The sequence below is a fragment of the Mustela nivalis genome (genome assembly GCF_964662115.1).
Source record: "Mustela nivalis genome assembly, chromosome: 9".
Lineage (NCBI taxonomy): Eukaryota > Metazoa > Chordata > Mammalia > Carnivora > Mustelidae > Mustela > Mustela nivalis.
Window position 1 is genome coordinate 84178016 of NC_139028.1, and position 14489 is coordinate 84192504.

Genomic DNA, 14489 nt, shown 5'->3' on the forward strand with positions numbered 1-14489 from the left:
TTTAGTCTTCGCAAGCGATGTGGTCCCTCTTGCCGCTACCCAGTTCCACTATGGTGACACAAAAGTAACTAGACAATATATAAATAAAGGTGGCTGTGTTCCAATAAAATTTTATTTACAAAAACAGGCAACAAGCCAGATTTAGCCTTTGGGATGATAATTTGCCAACCGCTACTCTCGTGCATGGCTATTAATCTAAAAGCTGTTACTTTGTTGCCTGTGGTGTTAATAAGGCTTATGAATGTGTCTGGAATGCTAACATCCTTCTGCCGTGCTCAAACTCCGTTGTCTCTCTTCTGCTCTCAGCCATTTAACAGTTATTTCATGATTAGCCTTGTGTGATATATTGTCTTATTTATGTGCAGCCCAGTTCTCAGCCAAGGATTTGTAGGAACATCCCCACAAACTGACTTTTGGAAGCTCTGCTCTTGCTCATCTCTCTTTTTTCTCCGCTCCCCTTCTCTTTTATACTGCAGGTATTGAATCTGCTCCCAACTCCCATCTCTGCCTTCACAGCTCAGTGCAACTGCGGTGAGCTGCTGGGGCCCCAGCCCTTGTAGCTGGGTGGGGAAATGGCCCTCAGCCAGAAAGCTGGTACAGTGACAGGTCCCACCTAGTGAGCTCTCCATATTTCATCGTTCACAGCCTGACCTAATTAGCTCATGGTTGTTTATGGAGAAGGACTAGACCAATACCAGTTATAATAAGGAGAAGACTGGAATCTTTTCTTTTCAAATAATGGAAAATATAAATTTTTAACAAGAATTTAGTTCATGAACAATGAATTCATGAACAGAGTAGTGAAAATGCAAAGTTCCTTTTATTTCAGATGTGGTTTGATTGCAATGTTTTCAAAGTCACCAGATCCTGTAATATATTTATTTGCTCTTTTCTATGCTCTGCTTTCTTCTCTAGTAGAGTTTTCGCCTCATGATGTTCTTTTTTATTCTGGAGATAAACATCCTTATACTCTACTACCAAGAGAAAGAACAAAACATACCATCTATTAATCAGATGAAGAGAGACAATTTTCCTTCCAGAAGCCACCAATATATATCTTCTTGTCTATGGCCTGATGTTAATTAGATGCCTAAACCCAATCACAGTCATTTGACTATGGAGTAGAGATAGAGGAATTGCTGTAAGAAATTACATCCCCATCCCTGGAACTGAGTGTTGAGATAACCTCTCCTAAAATGTATGACAGAGAAAGGCTGTAAGCCACTTTCCTCCAAAGTGGCAATGTTCTTGAGGAGAGAAAGGGAATCAACTTCCAAGACATAATGAAAAAAGTATTTCAGGATAGATTTTCTTTAAATGGCCGTGAGTGTTACATGCATATACATATACACATGATGGTAATATGAGACTAATAAAAACTCAAATTTTGAAGAAAATTATATATGCTTGCTTTTATTTCCCAATGGAAAGGCTTACTGAACTTCATAATTTTAGTTAATTAAAACCTTTAATAACACTTTTAAGCAGATGTTATGCTAAGTTATATTCCTGTGTAATTTGAGGTCTAAATTTGGTCCTTGTACGTGTTTTAGTCCTTCAGTCCCATGTCTCTCAGTGTCACTCCCAAATTATTAATGTTGAAACGAGCAGACACAGCATCCAAGAATCTGATGGCCAGAGATAATCTTGGCACTGCAACTTCCTACTTTTTGAGGGTTGAGTAGATGCAAGTAAGAATTATTGATTTTCTGTCTTCTAACTCTACAGTAAAGTGGAATGTAGAGATGGTGATGATGATGGTAGGGTTGTCTGTGTGGTCTCTCTTGACTATGATCCCCATCTTTTAGGTTAGGGCTGCTGAACAGGGAGTATGTGTTTCTTATGTGGTAATAGATGCATTGAATCATAGGTAAAAAATTCAATCCTGTTATTACCTTTTCACCAACCACCAAGTACATCCTACTGAGGACTTGAGAACATTTCTTTTATGACTTTATCATCCTCATTGGGAGAAACATCTTAAGGATGCAAAATTTCTCCAAGGTTCTGAGCTGATTCCAAACATTTTTAGTCTAAAGGTCATCAGTAAATTTTGAGCACATGTCATTTAATATATGTAAATTTTTAGTTATAAATAGAACACATACTTTCATATATTTAGTGGTGAGGAGGACCAGCTATGGATACAAGCTGCCTAGATTTGAATTCTAGATATGTTATTGCCCAGCTGTGTGATTCTGAGCAAGGTATTTCATAAATCTCTCTCTCAGTTTCTCATTTAAAAAGAATAGAAACAATACTATGTGCCAGACAGAGTTGTTATGCAGAATGAATATATAGAGAGAGACTTTAGGTCCATTATCATCATTGTTATCATTGTTACCATATTATTCTTTTACTACCATGTCATGTACATTATAAGCATAAATAACATAGATGAGATCTAGAAAATGCCTAAATATAAGTTCTAATATTTTTTATATTACAACCGCAAGATATTTTAGTGTAGAAAACATAGAATACAGATTATTTTGTAATAGCACCTATTTTACAATGTTAAAGTCTGGAATTAAAATGTAGAATTTCTAATATGCTCATGCCACACTTTAATAGAACTTCTCTTGTATTCACTATCCATTATTTCTGCATTATTTTCTGGAACACACCTGCATGGTCTTATTGGTTGTAGAACAACTGCCATCTTCTTAATAACAAAATAGCACAACCATTGTTAAGAAACTTCTAAAGATTTCTGACCTTGCTTCGCTGATGTCTGTAATGTGGGCCGTTACTGATTACTGTAATGTGGGCCGTTATATCCATGCCCCTGAAAAACCCAGCTATTGTAGTCTTTCACCAACCTATGTCCCCTGTAAATGAGTCACAGTAGTCCCCTCCAAATTTTTTTTTATAACTTCACAATGGCCAGAACATTAAGAGGAGGCTCTGTTGTGAATTCCCTACTCAAAGTCTGTATTGATCCTTTCCTGATCTGGCTCTAGATGGATCCATTTCCAACCAGAAAGCCATGCCAGAACACACTGTGGCTGGATACTATGCTGATATCCCTGTAGCACTTCCTTTTCTTATGCTCTATCAGAAGATGAAATAGCCGAGACTTTTGTTAGTATTCACCAGGGCATAGATTCATTTCTCAGAAGGAAAAAAAAAAGATACTTTTATGTTATATGTGGCATTAATGTCATCCTTCATAATTCAGCTCAATTTAAGTTGAACTTCAGAGAAAAACAGTAAGGAACAGCTCCAGAAGTAAGCCTGGATGGTGCAGCCAAACCCCAGGTTCCCATGTTTTGTGATCTGTAAAAACTTAAAGCTCAGAAGAAACATTTTCTTTCTTTCTTTCTTTCTTTCTTTCTTTCTTTCTTTCTTTCTTTCTTTCTTTCTTTCTTTCTTTCTTTCTCTCTTTCTTTCTTTCTTTCTTATTTAAGTAAAATAAGATTTATGGTATGGACTTTAGCTTTTGGACTAGAAAGCTCAAATGAGAAGATGTACATGTATGAAAATTAAATGTTACAATTATTTGCTGTTTCCTTTATTAAAGAAGGCACTCTGACTTTTTAAACTACACATTTTGTGTTTAGCAGTTAGAATTTCTTACTGTGATTTTCACTTTACGTGCTTGCCTCTCCATGTATATTTTGAATCTATGTACACAGATGATGTTTCCCGGCCTGAGAAAATCAGTCACTTCATAGATATTTGTTCTGTGATTGGATGTGAATGAAAGCGCCTCAGAATCATGGCTAACTCTTCATAAGTAGCCCTATCCTTTATTTTGCAGGAGTTAAATTGAGAAACAAATACATTTGACTTAAAACAAATAAAATTTACCATATGGTAAAGTCCTCAGTCTTTTATATGTCTTCTGATCATTTGATACTCATAGAATTCTTACTGTTTTATGTAATTTTATAACTACTATATACAAGTCAGCCCAGTAGCTCATCCTTCCAAAACTAGCACCAACATTTGATAATATGTGTTAGTATCTGCAATTCCTTTGATTATTTTCCCTTACTCTTCTTGTAACCTTCTGTCCTCCAAAATCTCTTGGCTAGATTTTACCAGGTTCAGTGAGTTCCTAGAAGAGGTAAATACTTGAAATCCTGGGAATTGCTGGCATTATAGCTTTCAAAGGCATATTTGCTATTTCTGATGGAATCCATTCTATCTGCCCTAATACAAGCTTCCTGGATTGCTATATTACTGAACATTCTGTGTCATTTTTTAGTGGAGATCTTCTAGTATGAATCACAGGATTTGGGTTGAAAAACCCTTACAAGGAGGAAAACAGGCTAAGGCAGGATGTCCTGTGCCTATGCAGACCCTTCTGGACTGCAGGTAACTGATTACAGCATCTTGAGGAGAGTGTCTGCCTACCAAAGAGAGCCTAAGATAGAAAATAGCATATGAACCTGGGCTGGGGGGAGGGGCGGGGGCAAGGGAGTGAGCAAGACATGGGGGATTTCCAGGCAGCATGGGCATTCCTTCCAGATGGTGACTAAAATGTTGAGTGGCACGGACATGCTTACTCCCTCCCCCCAGTTTCTAAGGACCTAGTCCATAACTATGGGAGTGTAAGCTGACCACTGTCCCACTGAGACCCACCCACTGCCCCTCTCTATTGTCCCTAACTCCTATCCTTCACTGAGACACAGGGAGAGATAAAAGAGACCTTCTTTTCCTTCCTTCCATTGAGGCGTTGGGTTAGGCAGGGCCTGTGGTAGCCAAGGACAGTCGTAAGCCATGTAAGTCTTGAGTGCTCAGTGTTTGAGAAAGGTAGATGGCCCTAGGACAGCAGCGGTGTAGAATAGGGAGGGTGTCCTGAGCCCCGGGTCAAAAATATGAGACTGAGGTCTGTGGTCCCCAAATCCTCACATTGTGGGGTCAGGTAATGGGAATAGAAGGAAGGATAGAGACAAACAGGACCAAGGCGAGTGCAGGAAGGGGCCTGGAGCTCAGAGCTTGTTAGTTTTCTACTACTTATAGGTACCTTCATATTGGAAGCTACTTTCTTCACCTTTTTTTAATTCAAAATTTTATTTTTAAGCATACACACACACACATTTTTAAGTACATACATGATGTATTTTATGTATATGGGTTAGGTAGCTAATTAGGTAGTTAATTGATAAACCTTCTGCTGTCAACTTTTCCTGGAAAATTCAATCCCCTTCCCCAATAAGAACATCAGAAAGATCCTCTGTTCCTTCCAGCTTGAGATTCTTTTCATTGGCTAAATGTAGGAGACAGGGTAAGTCCAGAGGTATAGAGAGGTTCTAAGCCATGAGGGGAGGCAGGTTCTTCTCCGGGTCCTTTGTGAGGCTGCTAAGCATCTTCTTGTAAGGATAGCTATAGTATGTAGATAGGAATTGGTGGATACAGGATTTTAAAATACATCTTCCAAATCTGAGACCTTTGCTCTTTTAACAGAAGAGTTACGGCATTTGCAAAGGTACTAGCATAAGGTGGGATAGAGATGTGTGTTGGATTAAAACTGAATAATAGAAAGAATGAATGCTATTATGTTAGTCTGCTGAGGCTGCCATAGCAAGAGACTGCCATAGGGTAAGCCACAGACTGGGTGGCTTAAACAGCAGGAATGTATTTTCGTACCATTCTGAGGGCAAGAAGTCTGAGATTAAGGTGCTGGGAGACTTGATTTCTTGTGAGGGGGTCTTCCTGGTTTGCAGATGGCATTCATCTCCTTGGATCCTCATATGACTTTTACTCTGTGTGAGCATGCAGAGTGAGAGAGATCTGGTATTTCTTCTTCTTATCAGGACGCCTATTGTATGGGGTGAGGGCCCTACATTTACAACCTCATTTTACCTTAATTACCTTCCTAAAGGCCCTGTTTCCAAATACAGCCACAAAGTGGGAGGGAGTTGATTAGAGCTTCAACATAAGAATTTTGGGGAAATACAGTTCAATATGGAACAACTAGAAACATAACTGATTTATTATGTCAAAGTATATTCCGGGACTGGAGCTGGAACTTTGCAACTAAATATTTTGGTCCACCGAAGAATTTACTACATACTAATTAATCCAGAACACACTATTTTCTGAAGCTCAACCAAAGGTCATGGAGTATTTTTAACTTGAATTCTAAATATATTTCACAAAGTTTTTGTTGTTGTTGTTGTTGTTCTCTACAATGAATGAAACATGCTTAAAGTGAAAAGGGATGTTACAGAATTTACTAAAAAGATTGGTCTTTCTTTCATTTTATAGGCCCAACAACTTACTGATCTGGAACAAAAATTAGCTGTGGCCAAAAATGAGCTGGAGAAAGCGGCTCTTGACCGGGTAAGTTAACATCTCTGAATCCTAATTGCAGTTTTAGCACACAAAGCTAGGGTAGACCCATTGCTTCACTTGATTTATTGATGCATTTCCAGATGCTGTACCTGGAAGGTGGGTGTAGAATTCATGAGTGTTTCACACTCCCTTTGGAACCCAAATCTTTCCTCTCTTTTGCTGCTACAGTAAATTGACTCAAGGTTCAGCCTTGTGAGTTCGTGACTTTTCATTTTCCACCTTACCGGTACATTTGTTCTCTAACACCATGAATAAACATGTTTTAAAACACCAGCAAAGATGCCATGTATTAATTCTGGGTGAATGAGTTAGGAAACAAATCGAAGTAGTCATTGACACTTTTAATTTTGGAAATCGTAAATCAGAATTCTGGAGGGAGACTCAGAGAAGAAGGAAGTAGCCCTCCTAACCAGCTCTGTTCATATAAAGATAACACAGGAGAGAATGACATAAATCCTTCTTTATAACAGCTTTCCTTAAGAATAATTCACATAGTATAAAAGTCACATTTTTAAAATTCACAAAGTTGTGCTACCATCACCACTAATTCCAAAAGATTTTCTTCAATGCTTTTTACCTCCTCTATTTCATTTTGGTTTTATTAATGTCTCATTGTGTTTCAAATGTGCATGGTCAGGATAAACCACAACTCCTGCTGATGCCAGCCTTAGGCTGTTCTTCATATGAGACATACGTGGAGAATAAGCAATTGGCATATGGAAAGGGAGATAGAAAGGATTAATTGATTATATAATTAGAATTACTGTTCTTAATTGTTACGGAATGTGGCAAAATTTCTTAACACCTCTCATTCTTTTTTTTTTTAATTTTTAAATCACCCCTATGAAATAATAGGAAATAAACATTTCTCTATTCTTTAGTTCACTCAGAACAAAAGGTAGAGTGACTTTAAAATAATCTCTTTGTTTACTCACACCCATTTATCAAATATCCAGTGTCATTTTCTGTAATACTGAGAACACGTATCTAGCACTTATTAATACAGGAAACAATCTGAGAAATCAATCATAGTATTTCAGACTTGAGAAGACAAACACCACATTATTCTCAATCAGAAGCATGGAAAGTCTGTGCCAAAGGAACAGAGCCATCCAGGAGTAATCTGCATTTTATAAGCCTCCAATGCATCACCTGGCTAAGATCAGTTCTTCATTAGGTTGGTGTTAGCAGCCATCATCCTGCCTAACACTGGAAAGACAGACCCTCTCATGTGGAAGATAACCTCTGGGGATTTTTTGATTCATTTCTACACAGTGTTTGACATATAATAAAAGTATTTCTAGATGTGTGGAGAGGGAATACAATCTGATCAGAGGACAAAAAGAAACCGAGGAAAGCGTAACTGAAACTGATTCAGACACTGGAATGAGGAAACAAAGATTTCATGAAGATGAGTGTGTGTGTGTGTCAGTAGAGAAATAGACAAAGAGATAAAAGGATAATATTTTTCATTGGACTTGGAATCTATTAAAAACATCAAGTAGACATTGTAGAATTAGAACAAAATGATGCATGTAATTGAGACTTTAATTTTGCTCAGTCGCAGATTGGGTGAGTAGACATAATAGAACCGAAGACAAGTAAAATATACAGAAAATTAATATCAATTACCTAGACTAACATAGAAAAAGTACAAGTAAATAGAAAATAAACAGATAATGAGAAATGTATATCAATTTTTAAAATTTATACCTGTTCCAAAAGGAATAACAAACAGAAGCAATATTTGTAGAGATAATGACTTAAAATTTCCCAAATGGATAATTATAGATCATTGCAAGAGACAGACAGCATAATCCTAAATCAGTATGTATACAGCAATGTTCCTTAAAATTGTATATAAATTTTTGAAAGTACAGTTAAGACACATGCACTTTTTTCATTCTGCTATATTTAATTGCAATTTATTAACAACAGATACCTAATTAAGAAAAATGAAAATGTAAATAAAAACAAAGAGACGTCATCTCAACATCATCAGATTGATACAAATTAAAAAGTCTAATGATCCCATATTCCAATACACTAGTGATGGTAGTGTAATTATTAAATCAGTTTTTAAACGTGTGTATCATAGCATTTGCACTCATCCCTATGTGCTTGGACACATGCATAAGGACGTGAAATACAACATGTTTGTGTTAATACCAAATTGAAATAACTTAAATGCTTACCATTAGAATTAGCATATATATTTCATGTATGTTCCATACTCATATTTTCAAATAGTAATCAAAATTTAATATTAATGAATACATATGAAGACATTTATATCAATATTAATACATTTATAATATCTACAGTTGAATAAAAAATTCAGAATTATATATATGGCATTTAACAATTGTTCAAATACACAAATCACATTTGTTTTAGATTATATATAATATAAATAGATGAAGTATAAAAATATAACAAATTTGAGGACCCAATTGACTTTGGGGAAAGATGGAGTAAAATCACACTAAGAATGCTTAAAATTACTTCTACTGTTTCCCAAGTGTTTCATTTTCTAGTAGTTGTATAGACACAGATAGTCTTTAATTTATACACATACATATAGATATTTTGTGTACATTAGATACATGCCTCATATAGTATATACATTGTATATATACATCAGGTGTATGTAATATGTGTGTATATTACCAATATATATATGCATGTTATCATGTATTTTATAAAAGTATAATAAATATCATATATGACAAATATATAATATGTAATAAACATGATGCTTTTTAACATTTAATTCAGATTGATATTTACCTGATATTTTTTATAATTGTTATTTTCTTCTCTATATGCCCTCTATTTTTCAAAATGTTATTTTAGAAAATGAAGAAAGTGTGCTATCTGCTGTTAAGAGCTTTCCATTTCTGTGATCACAACATAGCAACCACTTTATTTTAAAAAAATAAGCAAATAATATGATTATAGACTTGCTTTGCAATACTTTACTGTATACATATAGCAGATGTGTAAAGAAAAGCAGTTGCTTCCTAACCACCAGATTAAACTATGGGTTTTTTTTTTTTTAAGATTTTATTTATTTATTTGACAGAGAGAAATCTCAAGTAGGCAGAGAAGCAGGCAGAGAGAGAGGGGGAAGCATGCTCCCCAGTGAGCAGAGAGCCCAACTCGGGGCTCAATCCCAGGACCCTGGGATCATGACCTGAGCCGAAGGCAGAGGCTTATCCCACTGAGCCACCCAGGCACCCCTGGGTGTTTTGATACAGGAAAGAGGAGATGGAATATTTCAGGTTGATTCATTTTGGAGTTCTTATGGTATCTCCTTGGTGTACTGTAGTTGTGAAGGACCAGGCTAATATTCTACTTCCCAGAGACTTGGGTCTCACATAGGCATTTTCATTACAACATATGATCAAAACCACTTCATAGCTAACATAAATAACTTCTCAAACAGGATATCTAGAAAGTGTTGCAATAACTAATTAGTAAGGTCATTTTGTGAATTCTGATTTTATTCTTTCTTAAGGTTTAGATCTTTGGGACAAATGTTTTGAATGAACAATTAGATGTTTTAAGAACTCTGTTCCATTGTGATTGTCTTATTTTATATTTTTCCAACTATTTAAGGTAGTTTTAAGGAAGCCTGCTAGTAGGCCAAGCATAATTCATCTTACCAAGATTCCAGCTTTATAGGATTTTTTAACTTATAAAAAAGAAGTTTATACTAATTTATGTTACTCTCTGACTATATCCAACTCATACTACATAATATTACTTTTTAAAAAGGGACAAGACTCTTTATAGAGTTGGGAGAATCAGAAAATCAGAGATACATATAAATCCTAAAATTCCACTAGACCATTGTTCTTTGTTTTGATTTTGTTTTTGTTTTTCTTAGTCCTTTCTCTAATACCCCTACCACAATCTCTACAAGATGCTTTAAATCCTAGAAAGAATGGGATTCATGTGATCCCGAGGCAGCCCAGTCTCCTGTGATGTTTGTAGCAACTCTGACTGTGGAATTTTCTTCCTTGCATTTAATCTTTTCCCTCATCTGACTTCAGATAATCCACTTAGTCAGGTTCAAAATGGCTAACTAGGGTTAAAATGCCCTTCATGTGATCACCATGTGGTAGGATCTCTGGGAAACCGAAAACATGTATGATACATGGTCTGGAGATCCACACCTCTCACATTTTGTTGGGCACCCAAAATTATGAAATAATTGCTTGTGGAGTCAGAAGGCTCCAGAGACACAGAGAATGAACGTATGTTATGTACTTGTGGATTGTACAAACTGGTGTAGACCCATAATACTAAATGCACAAATTATAATTTGGTCTGAATCACAGAACTCCAGGTTAGCATAGTTTTTTTTCTCCTTTGTCTTACCCATTCTGTGCTTTTCTCCACGCCATCTCTATTCACTCCCCACCTAGGTGTGCCTAGCCCGCACCGTGCTACAGTCTGGATTTAGCATGAGAGGCTCTATGTGGCAGTGTTTCCAGAATCAGTCTGCCTTTCTTCAATCGCTCTTCCACTGAATGGCCATGTTCGAAGTCCTCAAACTCTTTGTGCATTACTGCAAAATGGAATACTAACAAAACTTACTTTATAACAGTGGTGAGAAAACTGTGTGCATCCAAAAAAGTAAAGTACTAAGATCTCTTGGCACAGGGAAAGCCCCCGGGAAGCACAGCGATTATTAACATCAATGAATGAGATTGTAGAGACTGCCTGTCAGTGTTAACAATTTTTCTCTTTAACCTTCAGGATCTTGTCGTTCCTTTTGCTACAGTAAACTATAAAGCATTTCATATTACTAGAGGTCGGTTTCAACAAATCTCTTGTACCATATGTATGAGGCTCATAAACTGTAGTCATAAAGGCAGGTAGAAATGCTAGCTCACTTCAAAATGGATAAAAACTACAGTTTAATGAAATTGCTTTCTACCTCTCTCCATCATCTTTATATGAGACTTTTTTACTCTCTTCAGGTGCCTAGCTCCTAAGAATGTTATATCAACGCTTCAAATAACCTCAAATACCTCATAAATATTATGAAATCATCTTCACACTCTAACTTGTTTCTTGTGACATGTTTAATGAAAGAAGTTTCAGTTTACTATCACAACATAAACAAAAATAATCTCACGATCTAAGAATCAACCTTGGTTTTTCCAAACAATCAATTATTTATTTGGCAATATCTTATGAATTATAGGCAGCTTCAGCTACTGGAATATAAAAACAGCTTTATAGTATGGAAATCTATCTCTCAAAATTTCATGTTAAAAATAAAAAAAATCTGTTACATCTGACTGTCACAAAATTTTGCCCAGGAAGGCATGCATTATTTACATCCATATTAAAGATGGTACGTGTGAGGGGTGCCTGGGTGGGTCAGTCAGTTAAGCATCTGACTCTTGGTCTCAGCTCGGTCGTGATCTCAAAGTTGTGCGATTCGGCTCTGCTCTGAGTCTGCTTGAGATCTTCTCCCCCTTACTCTCTCTCTGCTCCTCCCCCTGCTCCTGTGTGCTTGCTCTCTTTCTCAAAAAATAAGTAAAGAAGTAAAATCTTAAAAAAAAAAAAAAGTGACAAATGTTAGTCAGCCTGCACAGATTCCCAGGACTAAGTAGCAAAAGAACAAAAACCTGTTTTGCCATACGTGTCTGACACATAACAGGAGCATTGTAGGTAGCTCTTGACTGAATACATAAATTAAGATCTAACTTCATGAATTAATGAATTTCCCATTTATCCTACATACAAGGGACCTGGAGACAACCTAAACCAAGAATAAAAACTATCAAAATAAGGGTGCCAGGTTGGTTCAGTCAGCACAGCGTCTGGCTTCTGCTCAGGTCATGATCTCAGGGTCTTGGGATCGAGCCCCAGATCAGGCTCTCTGCTCAGCAGGGAGCCTGCTTCTCCCTCTCCCTCTGCTGCTCCCCCTTCTTGTTTTCTTTCTCTCTCTGTCAAATAAATAAATAAAATCTTTAAAAAAATTTTAAGAAGATGTCAAAATGACCATACAGGATTCATAGAGCTGATTTCATGGCAGATATAAAAGTTAAGGGGAAAGCCTTTGGATTCACAGCCCTTCATGGTCTTTCCAAAGCCAGCAGCCGATGTTCACCCAGATCTCTCTGATGACCTCACATCTTCATAGAAATGAATTCAGAGAAAGAGACAAATAATATCATATGAACTTATATCTGTCAGGAGATGACAAAGTAGGGGCACAGTTGTCTTTGCAAGCTATATCTTGTTCCCAGGAAAGAAGCACATTTTTCTGAGATAAGTACTTACCTACAGACACATGAAAAATTACCTTCTAAATCTTCCACATGTTAAGATCATATATGTACACAGTAATTTTAATAAGTTTTATGTATTATATAGCAAAAACATTAGTAATTCATTTATCTTTTAAACATTCATTTATTTATTTGAGAGACATAGCAAGTGAGGGGAGGGACAGAGAGAGAATCTTCAAGCAGACTCCCCACTGAGCACAGAGCCCCATGCAGGGTTCAATCTCACAACGCAGGAGACCACGACCTGAGCCAAAACCAAGAGTTGGTCACTTAACTGACTGAGCCACTCAGGTGTCCCGAGCAATAGTGTTTTAATGTCTGAAATAATACTTATGCATTATAAAGAATAAAATGAGAAATATTTCATATTTTCTCATATAAAACACCACCACCCTATGTCCTCTGGAGGGCTTATTTTATTTATTCATTCAACAAACATTTGTTTGAAACTGTTTGTTTGAAACAGTTAGAAACTGGTGGTGCTGCAAGAAAGGCACTGGCACTCAAAGAAAGGACATCGTAATGGAAATAGATAAAACACTGAACATAGAAACAATAAGGTAATTTGCAACAACAAGACTACCTAGGACTTAAAGTGAGAAAAGTGACAGAGACTTTAAGGAAGGAGTGTTCCTTGAAAGGGCCTTGAGGGACTGTCTTTCCAAGAAGGTAAGATGTGATCTGACACTGGGTGTTACATGCAACTGATGAATCACTAAATTCTACCCCTGAAACTAATAATACAGTATACATTAATTAAATTGAATTTAAATTTTTTTTAAAAAGATATGAGCTGAGAGATAAATTTTAGGGGGAAGTTTTCTAACAGATATTTGGAGAAGGAGTTCATAGGACAGGAAACAGCAAGTGTAAAGGCTCTAAGATGCAAATACATTTGGACTCTTTGATGGGCTGCAAATAAAAAGAGGCTGAGCTACTCAGGTTCTTCCTAAAAATGCTTGCATTTTGCTATTATGTGGCAAAGCAAGTGAAAAAAAGTGGTTTCGGGCAAGAAGGAGAAAAGCAGGGCAAAAACAAGACTGACCCTAGGATGGACCAGGTTGTAAGACTTTGGACAAAGTATATCTTCTACAGCTTATACCGTATTTCATCAGGTAACATCTAGTTACGGTGAACCTCAAAGTGAACAGTAACCTGCAGTTTCAAAACAGGCTACAACTACAGCCAGCAGTATAATGAAAATATAATGATGTCGTGATGTAAAATCATCGTCTGAGTCCTGCTTATGGAAATGGGTCAAGCCAAGTCTGAGTAGTGTCAGTAAAAGGTGGTATTAAGTTAGAGAGAATAACTAAAGAGCTGTTTTCATGGTAGAAAGCTGAGCAAAGTAGGTCAAGGTGGCTCAGCAATCTGTGATCTCTTGCAGGAAAAGTCTACAGTGTAATCAAGGAATGGAGACAGAATCTAAGGCAGGAGGCCAAGTCATATGCTTGTGGCCCAATAAAGAAATAAAATCAGGAGCTAAGAGGTCAGGAATCAGTTGGAACAGAAGAGCAAAGATGACTTACCCCCATAGCTGTGAAACATCAGGGAGTTGGAAGTTATGTCTGTGTGATGTTGAATCTGTTACCTGAGATGATCCTGACCATGTCAGGAGACCCCTGGGAACAAATGCGATGATCAAGTTCAGATCATTTAAAATGTCACATACATGCACGTCTTCAAGTATTGTTCCACTGGAAAATGTGTCTTCCCGGAATAGCATTTCCTGAAAACCGATGTACGAAGCTATTAACTTGCTACAGGTCTTTATTTTCACATCCAAGTTCAGGCATTACTCAGAAATTTGTTCCTTTTGCCAATATATATACTGTGAGCCTATTATAGATACAACTTTTACACACGTCA

General features: G+C 36.7%; 1 protein-coding gene across 2 annotated transcripts in view; it reads left to right on the forward strand.

The window, feature by feature from the left end:
* LUZP2 (leucine zipper protein 2) overlaps positions 1–14489 on the forward strand; it is a 455081-nt gene that overhangs the window by 373611 nt on the left and 66981 nt on the right. For both annotated transcript variants that reach the window (XM_082749119.1, XM_082749118.1), the window contains exon 8: positions 6220–6294. In XM_082749119.1, the coding sequence (XP_082605245.1) occupies positions 6220–6294 (75 nt within the window). The remainder of the gene's footprint in view (positions 1–6219; positions 6295–14489) is intronic.